The sequence below is a fragment of the Neoarius graeffei genome, chromosome 16, assembly GCF_027579695.1.
Source record: "Neoarius graeffei isolate fNeoGra1 chromosome 16, fNeoGra1.pri, whole genome shotgun sequence".
Lineage (NCBI taxonomy): Eukaryota > Metazoa > Chordata > Actinopteri > Siluriformes > Ariidae > Neoarius > Neoarius graeffei.
Genome location: NC_083584.1, coordinates 20,068,488 through 20,080,987, shown reverse-complemented (window position 1 = coordinate 20,080,987; position 12,500 = coordinate 20,068,488). Strand labels below are relative to the sequence as shown.

General features: G+C 41.2%; 1 protein-coding gene across 2 annotated transcripts in view; it reads left to right on the top strand.

Moving 5' to 3' along the window:
* Positions 1–12,500, top strand: part of rapgef5a (Rap guanine nucleotide exchange factor (GEF) 5a) — a 238,688-nt gene that overhangs the window by 158,451 nt on the left and 67,737 nt on the right. For both annotated transcript variants that reach the window (XM_060942610.1, XM_060942609.1), the window contains exons 10-11: positions 3,307–3,440; positions 4,213–4,313. In XM_060942610.1, the coding sequence (XP_060798593.1) occupies positions 3,307–3,440; positions 4,213–4,313 (235 nt within the window). The remainder of the gene's footprint in view (positions 1–3,306; positions 3,441–4,212; positions 4,314–12,500) is intronic.

The following is a 12,500-nucleotide window of genomic DNA, read 5'->3' as shown; positions in this document are numbered from 1 at the left end:
ACGAACCCTGAAGTGTTTAACAATTTAACAAGGAAATGGAGGGAAAAGGAAACGTACTCAGTTGTATCAGTGGGATTTTAAAATGATGAACGCTCTAATTTATTTACTTGATTTAAATTTGTCAAGGGCGGCATGGTGGTGTAGTGGTTAGCGCTGTCGCCTCACAGCAAGAAGGTCCTGGGTTCGAGCCCCGGGGCCGGCGAGGGCCTTTCTGTGTGGAGTTTGCATGTTCTCCCCGTGTCCGCGTGGGTTTCCTCCGGGTGCTCCGGTTTCCCCCACAGTCCAAAGACATGCAGGTTAGGTTAACTGGTGACTCTAAATTGACCGTAGGTGTGAATGTGAGTGTGAATGGTTGTCTGTGTCTATGTGTCAGCCCTGTGATGACCTGGCGACTTGTCCAGGGTGTACCCCGCCTTTCCCCGTAGTCAGCTGGGATAGGCTCCAGCTTGCCTGCGACCCTGTAGAAGGATAAAGCGGCTAGAGATAATGAGATGAGATGAAATTTGTCAAGAGTAGTCACATTTAGATCAATTTTTTCACAAGTGATCCTTTTATTTTAAAAATGTGCAAACAGTAATGTGTGGAGGTTTGGGAAAATCAGTCGGATGATGACGTGGCTGAAAAATAAACAAAAAAAAACCGGCACATGACATGTCTTGACTCTGCACAGTGTTGGCTTTCGGGAAACAAAGAGCCATTTTAAGAAGCATGACTACAGAAATAGCTGGAGAAAAGATATTTCAAACTACAGTCACTGGCCACTTTATTAGGAACACCCACCCGTCCACCTGCTGTTTGATGCAGTTCTCTAATCAGCCGATCCCTGGACAGCAGAACAGTGGATAAAATCGTGCAGATACAAATCAAGAGCTTCAGTGAAGTGATGTTCACTTCAAACATGAGAATGGGAAAAAATTGTGATCTCAAAGTGTGACTTTCTTTCACTGTGGCATGGGTGTTGGTTTGAGCCAGATGGACTGGTTTGAGTATTTCAGAAACGGCTGATCTCCTGGGGTTTTCACACACAACAGTCTCTAGAGTTTACACAGAATGGTGCGAAAAACAAAAAAAACATAGAGTGAGTGAGTGACAGTTCTGTGGGTGGAAACAAACGCCTTGCTGATAAGAGAGGTCAGAGGAAAATGGCCAGATTGGTTTGAACTTTTTTGCCAGGAAGGATATAGTAACTCATAGCAACTCTTTACAACCATGGTGAGCAGAAAAGTATCTCAGCAAAAGTATAACAGTGGAAAGAAGAACACACTGGGTTCCACTCCTGCAGCCAAGAACAGGGATCTTAGAATCAAGAACAAGTTCCTATTAAAGTGGCCGGTGAGCATATGTATTTAGGAGTGGGTGATATGACAAAAAAAAAATCACTATTCTTGAAGGCATTTTGACGGTACTTGATACGTATCACGATATAAAGGTTTGGTTAGAAACCGCCAGCAATACACTTGTGTTGCATTTAACCTCCTAGGGCTTAGCGGTCACATGCGTGGACAGCACTTTATGGAAATTCGGAACAAGAATCCACATATGTGGACATACTTTTTCTCTAAAAGTACATCTTATCAAAAGATGATGCTTAGTTTTTATTCTAATCAGGTTCTAATAAGCCCAAATAGCAAAGAGAAATAAAAAATGCATGTAAAAAAAAACAGCTTGGGCCTTAGGAGGTTAAAAGAAAAAAAATACTGTTAGGAAAAAAATTTGCAATTTAGGCAAAAGTTTACACAAAAAATTTAACCTGGCCTCAGCTTTTTCCAGTCAGTTTGTCATTATTTAATAAAGGTATATATATATTTTGAAAAAAGTAATAAAAGATATCAAACCATCCATGATATAACAGAAAAGGATCTCAGTATTGTGACAAAATTGATCATAATCCCGATATCGCTGATTTCGATATCGCTCAGCCCGATTATATAGTAGAAATAGTTCAAATATCTTTTGAATGAAGGTCCATCCATTTAATGTATTTAATGTCTCCTCTAGGGGCGGCACGGTGGTGTAGTGGTTAGCGCTGTCGCCTCACAGCAAGAAGGTTCTGGGTTTGAGCCCAGTGGCCGGCGAGGGCCTTTCTGTGTGGAGTTTGCATGTTCTCCCCGTGTCTGTGTGGGTTTCCTCCGGGTGCTCCGGTTTCCCCCACAGTCCAAAGACATGCAGGTTAGGTTAACTGGTGACTCTAAATTGACCGTAGGTGTGAATGTGGGTGTGAATGGTTGTGTGTCTCGATGTGTCAGCCCTGTGATGACCTGGCGACTTGTCCAGGGTGTACCCCGCCTTTCACCCGTAGTCAGCTGGGATAGGCTCCAGCTTGCCTGTGACCCTGTAGAACAGGATAAAGCGGCTAGAGATAATGAGATGGATGGATGGATGGGATATCTCCTTTATGGGTTACTACCTTGTCGTGGTGGAGGAGCTTGAGAGAGTCCTGATAGATATACTGGCAGGAGCTTACACTTCTGGTCAGGTCACCCAAGCCAGACAGGTCAAAGGATAGGGGCCAGACTAAGAGTAACCCATCCTGGGTGTCCTGGGCATGCTGTTAAACTACATCCAATAAGGGCATCATCAGCAGGGCGTCCTATGGTGATTTGTGGCAGTTGAGTCATTTTCAGGTCAATGGCACAGCAACTTCAGTGGTATGCAGAAGAACCAATGTTGGTCAACAGATGCCACCACTAGACTAGTTAGTTATCATGGCAGGGCAACTTCCCCATCCATCAAGTTCGTTGCACTCCTGTGCACCACTTGAGATTGGATCTAGAAGTCCAGAGAGGCTTTTTTCTGTGCAAGACTTGTTGAGAGAAGAGTTTTTGGAAGGCGTTGTCATATGAAGAACACTGCCATGAATGACAACTCGGGCAGGAGATACCCTAGATTGAAATAAATTGTGCTGCATTGTGAATAAGTCAATCTCAGAAATTGAAGAAAACCGTCAGATAAATTATTTTAAAGCTCATGAACGTAGACGTTCCATGCCGGAACAGTCAGTGTACAGTCAGAAGCGACCACTGCGAATAATATTGTCGATCTAACCCCAGCCTTGTGGCCCACAAACGTGCCTGCCAAAAATGAAGTCAAAAACAGCCATCATTGAAAACAATGGACTGCCGAAGAGAACGCGTCTTTATTAATATGCTATTATACGAAATTTTATCGTAATATAAACTGGAGACAATATCTTCCACTCCTGTATCGAATATGAAGAGACAGGAAGTGTTGGATGAATGCAGAAAGTGAACTCCGGAATGTGTTTCACGCATGTATAAGCATGTGTTTCGCTTGTGTGTACCTCAGGCACAGGGTGAGGGAGCGGTGCGGGTGTGTCTGAAGGAGAGGGGTCAGGATGTGCTGGTGCTCCAGAGAGTGGCGTCTGATCGAGCATCGCCTCAAACAGCGGGAGGCGTCAAAGAGGACGACGGCGATAGGAGGTGAGCGACCTGCTTGTCTCTTTCTGTGTTTGAGCATTTCAGCTTTCTGCTTCTTCCTCCTCCTTCAGTCACCATCGCTGAGCTACTCACTTTTCTCCTCCTTCCAATCACCAATCACCCCCCGTCTCCTCCTCCCCTCTCTCTCTCTCTCTCTCGCTTCCTCCCTCCCTCTTGCATTTCTATAAACTCAGACTGCAGAGCTCGCCAGTGCAGTGGCCTCTGATAGACAGGAGTTTGTGTGTGTGTGTGTCCTCACGATGAGTCAAATGGTGTGTCTGTAGATGTAAGGATAAAGCTTAACATAGGTTCTTGTGTGTGAATGTGAGCTCCAGTTTTGCTCTGCACAGGGTAGGGAGTGTCTGCTGTGTGCGTTTGTGCATTAAGCAAGACTGGGCCAGAGCTGCTGGAGCAGAGCAGTGTGTACCTGGAGCTCGGCTAACGCTCAGGGCGAGCCACTCATCTTCACTCCAGAGCAGGACAACATGACCCGGAGCCGCACAGAGATGCAAAACCTTAAGCCGGTGACGCTTGTGCAACAGGAAGAGGATGACGATGATGATGATGATGATGATGAGGGTTCAGAGTCAGAGTGTAGCAGCTCTAGTGCTGGTTTTAAAGCGTGCACTTTCGACATCCCTCGTTTCCGCTATATTGACGACAATGATGACGATGACGTGTTTAGCAACAGGGACAGGAGCAGCAGCTTGTACTCGGTCTGCTCCACTGAGGACGACTTCCCGTCCGATTCTTCATGCTCTGCTGTGTCCGACAGGTATGTGGTGGTGTCCGGGACGCCCCATAAGATCCTGGAGCACCTGCTGAGTGACCTGAGGCTGGACGAACACCAGGGGGCGACGGAAGGCAAAGAAGCCGGTAAGTAGATCACACTTTGTTTAGTTAGAAAGTTCTGGACCAATCACAGTATCTGAATTGATGCAAAATGGAAAAGTGCGTGCTTTCTAGTTTTTCTAACATGCTACCTTTTTCAAAGATGCACACAAACGCTCTACATGTCTCAAGCTTAATGGCAAATTCCTTAAACTGAAAAATAGAGTTTCAAAGATGACGGAGATTAAAATTACAGAGGTTTTGTCGTTCCCTTGGCATGCCGTTAGAGGAACATAATCAACGAAGGGGTGGTGTGATGTGGCCCAGTGCGAAGAAGACTTACTCCTACATCCCAGAAGTTCATTATTTCCAATATCAGCATGACCTGAAATGTTTTATTTCTCTTATATCTTGTAGACTTTCTTGCAGCAAAAAAAGTTACAGCTTTACCTCTGAAAGTTCATTCACATCTAAAGTGATTCGCTCGTCGTTGAGAGTTCGTCACTAGGGAACATTCCAGGATCTGGCTGTCTATGTATCCCTCTTGCATATTTAACAGTTATTCCACGAAATTGAGTCGTACATGGCTTATAGCCAACTTGGTGCTACGCGCCTCGTCGGCTATCAGCTCATGTACGACGAGATTGAGTGGAATAACTGTTTTATTCTATCCACATTCACTGGATTTTGAGAAACAGAGCATTTTTATTTATTTATTTTTTGCAAATTCGATAAATAAAAACTTTATACAAAATGTCGGACAAAATCATTTCCCTTCGAATGTAAACAAACCGGCGAAATGACAGGAGCAATTTGTGAAAAATGCGATAATAATAATTCTTGAAAAATAAAAAAAAGATACAATCTTACCATCAAATACTTTTATTCATTTTTTTTTTTTGTATTTTTGGGGGGGTTTGTTTTTGAATAGAGTTTTTATTTCATCCACAGTTGGTTCAGCAACACACTCCGCCATTTTGTTTTTCTCTCCTCACGGTATATGAGCTGATATCCTCGTAGTAGAATAGCCAATCAGAGTGTGCGACCACTCATATCCAGTGAATGTGGATAGAATAATTAACAGTTATTGAATGAAATCGAGTCGTACATGAGCTGATAGCCGACGAGGCGCGTAGCACTGAGTTGGCAACAAGCCATGTACGACAAGATTGAGTGGAATAACTGTTTTATTGCAGTGATCGAGTGAGATAAAAACCATGCTCTCCATCTGCACTCGGCCAGACAGCAGGATCACTTAGGAGTCGACACCCACGAGGAAAAGAGGGAGAGAGAAAGAACAAGGAAGGAGAGAAGAAGTGCTGGGGCTAAAGCCAGACAGTTAGATGGAGGTTGCACAATTATATAGGAATGTTACTGCAAGTCAGAACTAAACGCTTCACAAAGTGTAGCTGTCAGCATGGAATGCTTTGGTGTTTAAATCCCCTGGCAGGGTTAGGTTTAGGGCAGCAGTTCAAAAAAACAACAACAACAACAACAAAAAAGAACACAATTTAGTGGGTAGGGTGGTGCTGAGGGTTGTAATGATGAACGGGTCAGAGTTGTAGCTACATTTAAGAAGTGCCAAAAAATAGTTTACCAACGGGACTCATTTTTTGGTGACTGAGTGTAAAATACTGTATCGAGCGTGCGTCTGGAGAAGAGTCTGGAGACAGAAATCTTAGATTTTCAGTCGTTAGCCTGTGCTACTTGCTCTTGATAGCACTGGCTTGACCGCTTTATTAGCATTCGCTAACACTACTGATGAACGCTACACTGGCTGGAAGGTGACTTCACTGCTGCACTGATGGCGCCGACTCACGGTTAAGCTCGCGTTGGCCTTCGAGAAGGCTGAGGGCGATACATTTTTCATCCCTCCCACTATTAATCAAAATCTGATTGGTTAATTCATCTGTCACTTCCTATATAAACATACACTGCCATGGCCTTCTGTCCTGGCAATGAAGTCCTAACCAATGAGTGAGCAGCTCTAAACTCTTCTCAGCCTAGACACAACAAAAAAAAACAATCTCACTGGATAACTCGATTTTAATGTTTTCAGGACAGTAACCCTTTCAGTTCTAGAGCAAATCTGATAGAAAATGAGGCCGAATTAGAAGAGAATAATTATCATAAAATTATGAAAGAAATTAAAGAATAACAGAAATTAAATGTGGGCGGCACGGTGGTGTAGTGGTTAGTGCTGTCGCCTCACAGCAAGAAGGTCCGGGTTCGAGCCCCGTGGCCGGCGAGGGCCTTTCTGTGTGGAGTTTGCATGTTCTCCCCGTGTCCGCGTGGGTTTCCTCCAGGTGCTCCGGTTTCCCCCACAGTCCAAAGACATGCAGGTTAGGTTAACTGGTGACTCTAAATTGACCGTAGGTGTGAATGTGAGTGTGAATGGTTGTCTGTGTCTATGTGTCAGCCCTGTGATGACCTGGCGACTTGTCCAGGGTGTACCCCGCCTTTCGCCCGTAGTCAGCTGGGATAGGCTCCAGCTTGCCTGCGACCCTGTAGAACAGGATAAAGCGGCTAGAGATAATGAGATGAGATGAGAAATTAAACATTTGAAATGCTGACATGTTCGATCCTTCTCTGAAGGTCTAGAAGGCCCTGACGGTTCCCGTCTGCAAATGTTAAAACTTCCTTCAAGATAAAGTTTACTGTTTTATTTTCTTTAAATGTCTTCAATGGTTGAAATGACAAGATCATTAAAAGTGACAATGCTTGTTAATTTATATTAATTAATCTGGATCAGGTGGAAGTTTGGGATGAAAAGGTACTGGGAAGATTTTTTTTTTTGCTTTCTTGGGGGATGGGGGGAGAGTTGTCTCGTTCCATTGAATCTTGGTTTAGGATGAATGTGAATGAGGAGTTTGGTGTATGATCCAATCTGTCTGTAGATTAGACTCTCCAGAAATGATACAGCTCTGTGTGTGTGTGTGTGTGTGTGTGTGTGTGTGTGTGTGTGTGTGTGTGCGCGCGCGCGTGCGTGCTAATCCTGTAAACTCTGTGTATTCCAGGCTTTGTTCACACAGCAGAGGGAATCTGATTTATTCCTCCAATCTGATTTCGACTGAATGTCTGCAGTGCAAATTATTGCAAATGACCAAATCGGATTATAGTTTGTTTGGACAGCAGTCACATTGGCTCGTACAGTAACGACTCTGAGCTGGTTAACCAGTGACTAAATGGGAGAAAACCAACCAACCAACCAAACAAACAAACAAACAAACAAACAAAAAAAGATTATATCTGTATTTTCACTTTGTGTTGCTTTTCCTCCATGTTGTTGGCCTTATTGTATATTTCTAACACAGCAAATTACTAAAAAAAACCCCACATTATATTGGATTTGACAAGTCAAACTGAATTAGAGTCACTGAATCAGTTTAAACCAATTTGAAAAGTCAGAGTTTAATTTCATTCAGACTCTGAAAACTTTATGATATACAAAAAAAAAAAAACCCCACACACAAAACAACATCTGCTGTATGTTGATCCCCTCAGCATCATGTAAATTATCCCTCTGGGAAAAGTTTGAAAAGGAACCAGGTGTGCTGCAGATTATAAAACTGGTGTCAGTGTCGTTTTATTCAGTGATCTAATCATGTTAGAAAATGAAAGCAGTAAAACGTTGTGGGGAAAAAAAAAAAACCCAACCCCAAACGATGGAAAGTTCTACAGAAGAGGCTTAAAGTGCGATAGAAAGGAAAGTAGATAATGCTACAGTGTGTTTGTGTGATAAATGTGTTGAGGAGTGTTTTGTGTGTGAGAGAGAGAGACACACCCATGATCACACAGCTCTCTGGTGCAGAGCATTCTGGGTAATTCTTCAGCGGTGTTCTTCAGCATTGTATCGCAGCACATGAGTTTAGTATTCTTATTTAACATAAATTATCTGACAAGTAATCTCTTTCTCTCTCACACACACACACACACACTCTCGCACCCACACACTCTCGTGTGAATAAACACAGTGGGTGGGGTGCTGTGCTTTACGTAACCGGATCTGTGTGGAGACAGGAGGAGAGGCTGGGGGCGTTTAGTTAGCAGCCTGGAAAGCAACACAATTCTCTTTAATATGTCAAAGTGGAAGCTGCTATTGTTTTTATAAAATGTCAATATAATCAGTAACCACACACGGACACACTGAGGACGGAGAACAGTGGGAAATGTCACATCACGTCACGTCACCTTATGGGCTGATAATTTTTAAAAATACATAGGAACAGTTTTCTAGACTAATCCTGGTCCTTAAGGACTGAGTAATGTGTGAAGAGAGATGTAATGCAATAAAATGATTTTTAAAAAGATCTAATATAATAATAATTTTTAAAAAAACCTTCATGTTTATACATATAGCACCTTCCATATGTAAAATTCACATCCGAGTGATTCACAATGAAATAAAAAAGACTAAAAGAGACAATAATAAGAATCAAATATGAGCAATAATAATAATAATAATAATAATAAGAAGAAGAAAAACAAGACTAAGAGTAAATGAAAGCAGAAGAAATTATAAAAAATAAAGTTTGTAAAAGAAAACTCAAGAATGAGGTTCTAAAAGAGAAGACGGCATACAATAGTTTTGAAATTTCAAAAATTTTAAACAGAAATAATCAAGCTAGAGATAGAAAATAAAAAAGGAATAAGAGGCAATAAAAACAGAGTAAATCATAGAAAACAGAGATTATAAAAACAAGAATGAGGGAAAATAGAAATAAATCATATAAAATGCAGTTTGAAAGAAAGGATAAAACAGAAGTAATGCGAAAAGTGTAAGTAAATAAATGCAAAAAAAAGATTAAAAGATGATGACATAAAAATGGAAGAAATTAGAAAAATTGAATCGCATAAAAATTCAGAAAAAAAAGAAATCAAATAAAATTGAGTGTCAGAAAAATCAAATCAAATAGTTTATAAAAGGACAGAGAAATATAAAGAGAAGAAAAGGTCATCTCATCTCATTATCTCTAGCTGCTTTATCCTGTTCTACAGGGTCGCAGGCAAGCTGGAGCCTATCCCAGCTGACTACGGGCGAAAGGCGGGGTACACCCTGGACAAGTCGCCAGGTCATCACAGGGCTGACACATAGACACAGACAACCATTCACACTCACATTCACACCTACGCTCAATTTAGAGTCACCAGTTAACCTAACCTGCATGTCTTTGGACTGTGGGGGAAACCGGAGCACCCGGAGGAAACCCACACGGACACGGGGAGAACATGCAAACTCCACACAGAAAGGCCCTCGCCGGCCACGGGGCTCGAACCCGGACCTTCTTGCTGTGAGGCGACAGCGCTAACCACTACACCACCGTGCCGCCCAGAAAAGATCATATCTCAAATCTGAAAAAGTTGGGATGGTATGTAGAAATTGAAACTGAAAACGATGATTTGTAAATAATCTTTGACCTGTATTGGACTCAAAACAATACAACAGCACATTATTTGATGTTTAACCTGATGAAATTTATTGTTTCTTTGAAGTACACACATTTCAATTTTGATTCTTGCACCACATTTAAAAAAAAAAAAAGTTGGCACGGTGAAGCATTTACCACTTTATAATGTTTCCATTCCTTCTCACAACCCTTAAGATGTTTAGGGACTGAAGACACCAAGTAATTGTAATTGTAATTGTAATTTATTTCATATCAGGGACAGTGCACAAAAAAAAACATTAACCCTGTACAACAAGATAATATGCTTTGTGCCAGGTTATAGCAGATTGCTACTTTCCGCCTGCAGTCCCTGGGCAGGTTGATGGAATAATGAATAAAAAAAAAAACATATTAATAATAAAAACAAATAAAATTTACAGATTGTAAAGCTAAACTACTATCTCCACCAACCATAACACACAGACGTTAACACACACATGCTGTACAAACACACACTCACCCAACACACAATCACCCACAACCACAACACATAAACATTAACATACACACACTTACCCAACATGTAATGTTGAAAGTGATGAAGTGTTTGAGGTCTTATTTTGTTCCATTCTTCCTATAAACAAGTCTTAAGGTGTGCAACAGTACAGGGTTGTCATTATCATATTTTTTCATTTCAAAATTCGCCACACATTCTCTATTGGGGACAGACGGGACACACCCTCTTCTTCCACAGCCATGCCTTTGTAATGTGAGCAGAATGTGGTTTTGCATCGCCTTGTTGAAATCGCCCTGGAAAAAAGATGTCGTCTTGAAGGCAACATATGTTGCTCTAAAATCTCAGCGTACATTTCTACACTAATGCTTCATCACAGAAGAGTAAGTTACCTTTGCCAAGGTCACTGACACAACCCCATACCACGACACACCCTGGATGTAATAGTTAGTTAACCCTTTGATGCAAAACATATGCACACCCCTTCTAATGCACAACATGGGTCAAAAATGACCCGCATTCATTTTCCAGGTTATTTCATGCTGACTGAGTTTTTCTTTGCTCTATCTTTTGAAATCAATTTATTTTATGACTGAATATTCCAAGTATTCTTTAAATATCTTGTTTTTAATTACCACAAATCATTCATTTAATTTTTTCTTTCCTACTTTATGAACAAAAATACTTTTTATATTACTACACATGGGTCATCCAAGTGTGATTTAAAATTAAATGTCTTAATACTATAATAATAATTTGTTTCAAGTAATTACTTTAGCAGTGAATGGGGCCAGTTATTTATTTATTAACTATGTAGTTAGCTAAGCCAACTACAATAAAATTAGCTAACTAAAGTAGAATATGTCAACAGCTCGGTAGCTAATAGTAATTACTTGTAACTTTCTGACAAGTAATCTACTCACTCTCAAGGGAACCTAAACATAATCAATTTTTTTCTAAGGTAACGTTAGAACAATTGAAAAACATTACTTCCATGTATTAGATGGGCAAAGGGCGCTGTGCTGAGCTGTGAAATGTCTGACACAAGCACAATTCACAGTTCCCACCAAACGCTGGAGTAAATGCATGCGGGTCGGTTCTGACCCATGTGTGTAAACTTGATGTAGAATTACAAAAGCTGTGCTTGCTCATAACTTAAGAAAGGAAAAATAAAAATGATGATTTGTGCTAAACAAAAACAAGATGTTTACTGCATATTTGGAAAAGTAAATGACAAAATGAATTTATTTCAGAAGTATATCATAGAAACACTCAGCCGTACATGAAATAACCTGGAAAATGAATGCAGGTCGTTTTTGACCCATGTTGTGCATTAGAAGGGTAGTGATACAAAAAGGGTTTTTATTCCAAAAGTAAGAAAGGAAAAAATAAAATAAGGATGTATGATGATCAAAAACAAGTTAATTGAGGAATACCTTGAATACTGAATGATGGAATTAATTTATTGCAAAGATATAGAAGAGGCGGCACGGTGGTGTAGAGGTTAGCGCTGTCGCCTCACAGCAAGAAGGTCCTGGGTTCGAGCCCCGTGGCCGGCAAGGGCCTTTCTGTGTGGAGTTTGCATGTTCTCCCCGTGTCCGCGTGGGTTTCCTCCGGGTGCTCCGGTTTCCCCCACAGTCCAAAGACATGCAGGTTAGGTTAACTGGTGGCTCTAAATTGACCGTAGGTGTGAATGTGAGTGTGAATGGTTGTCTGTGTCTATGTGTCAGCCCTGTGATGACCTGGCGACTTGTCCAGGGTGTACCCCGCCTTTCGCCCGTAGTCAGCTGGGATAGGCTCCAGCTCGCCTGCGACCCTGTAGAAGGATAAAGCGGCTAGAGATAATGAGAATGAGATGAGATATAGAAGATAAAAACTCAGCCGGGTCACTTTTGACCCATGTTTTGCATCAAAGGGTTAAATGATTAGATTTAAAGTTTAGTGAACATCCATGAGACAAGTTAGTTCCTGTTATTACTGATGTTATAGCTGAGATAAACAGCTGGTCACGCTCCAGCATCTCTGTTTCACTCTCAAATAAATAAATAAAAACTTTTTTTCCTCATTTCGCCAAAAAAACCTCCAGAAACTCCTCTGTCCTGAAGACTTTCCAGTGCTAGGAAGCGTTGCACTGCTTTATGGGAAACTTTGCACCTGTGATAACCCGTAAATGTTACACACACATCAACTAACAAAAAAAAAAGTCACCACATCAGCTCTTATATATTTTTTCTTTGTTATTAGACTTGTATTATTTTTTAAACATTCCATTATGTGGAGTGTTTCTTGTACTTTCCCTGTGTATGAGCGTTAATATAAACAAGCACCTGT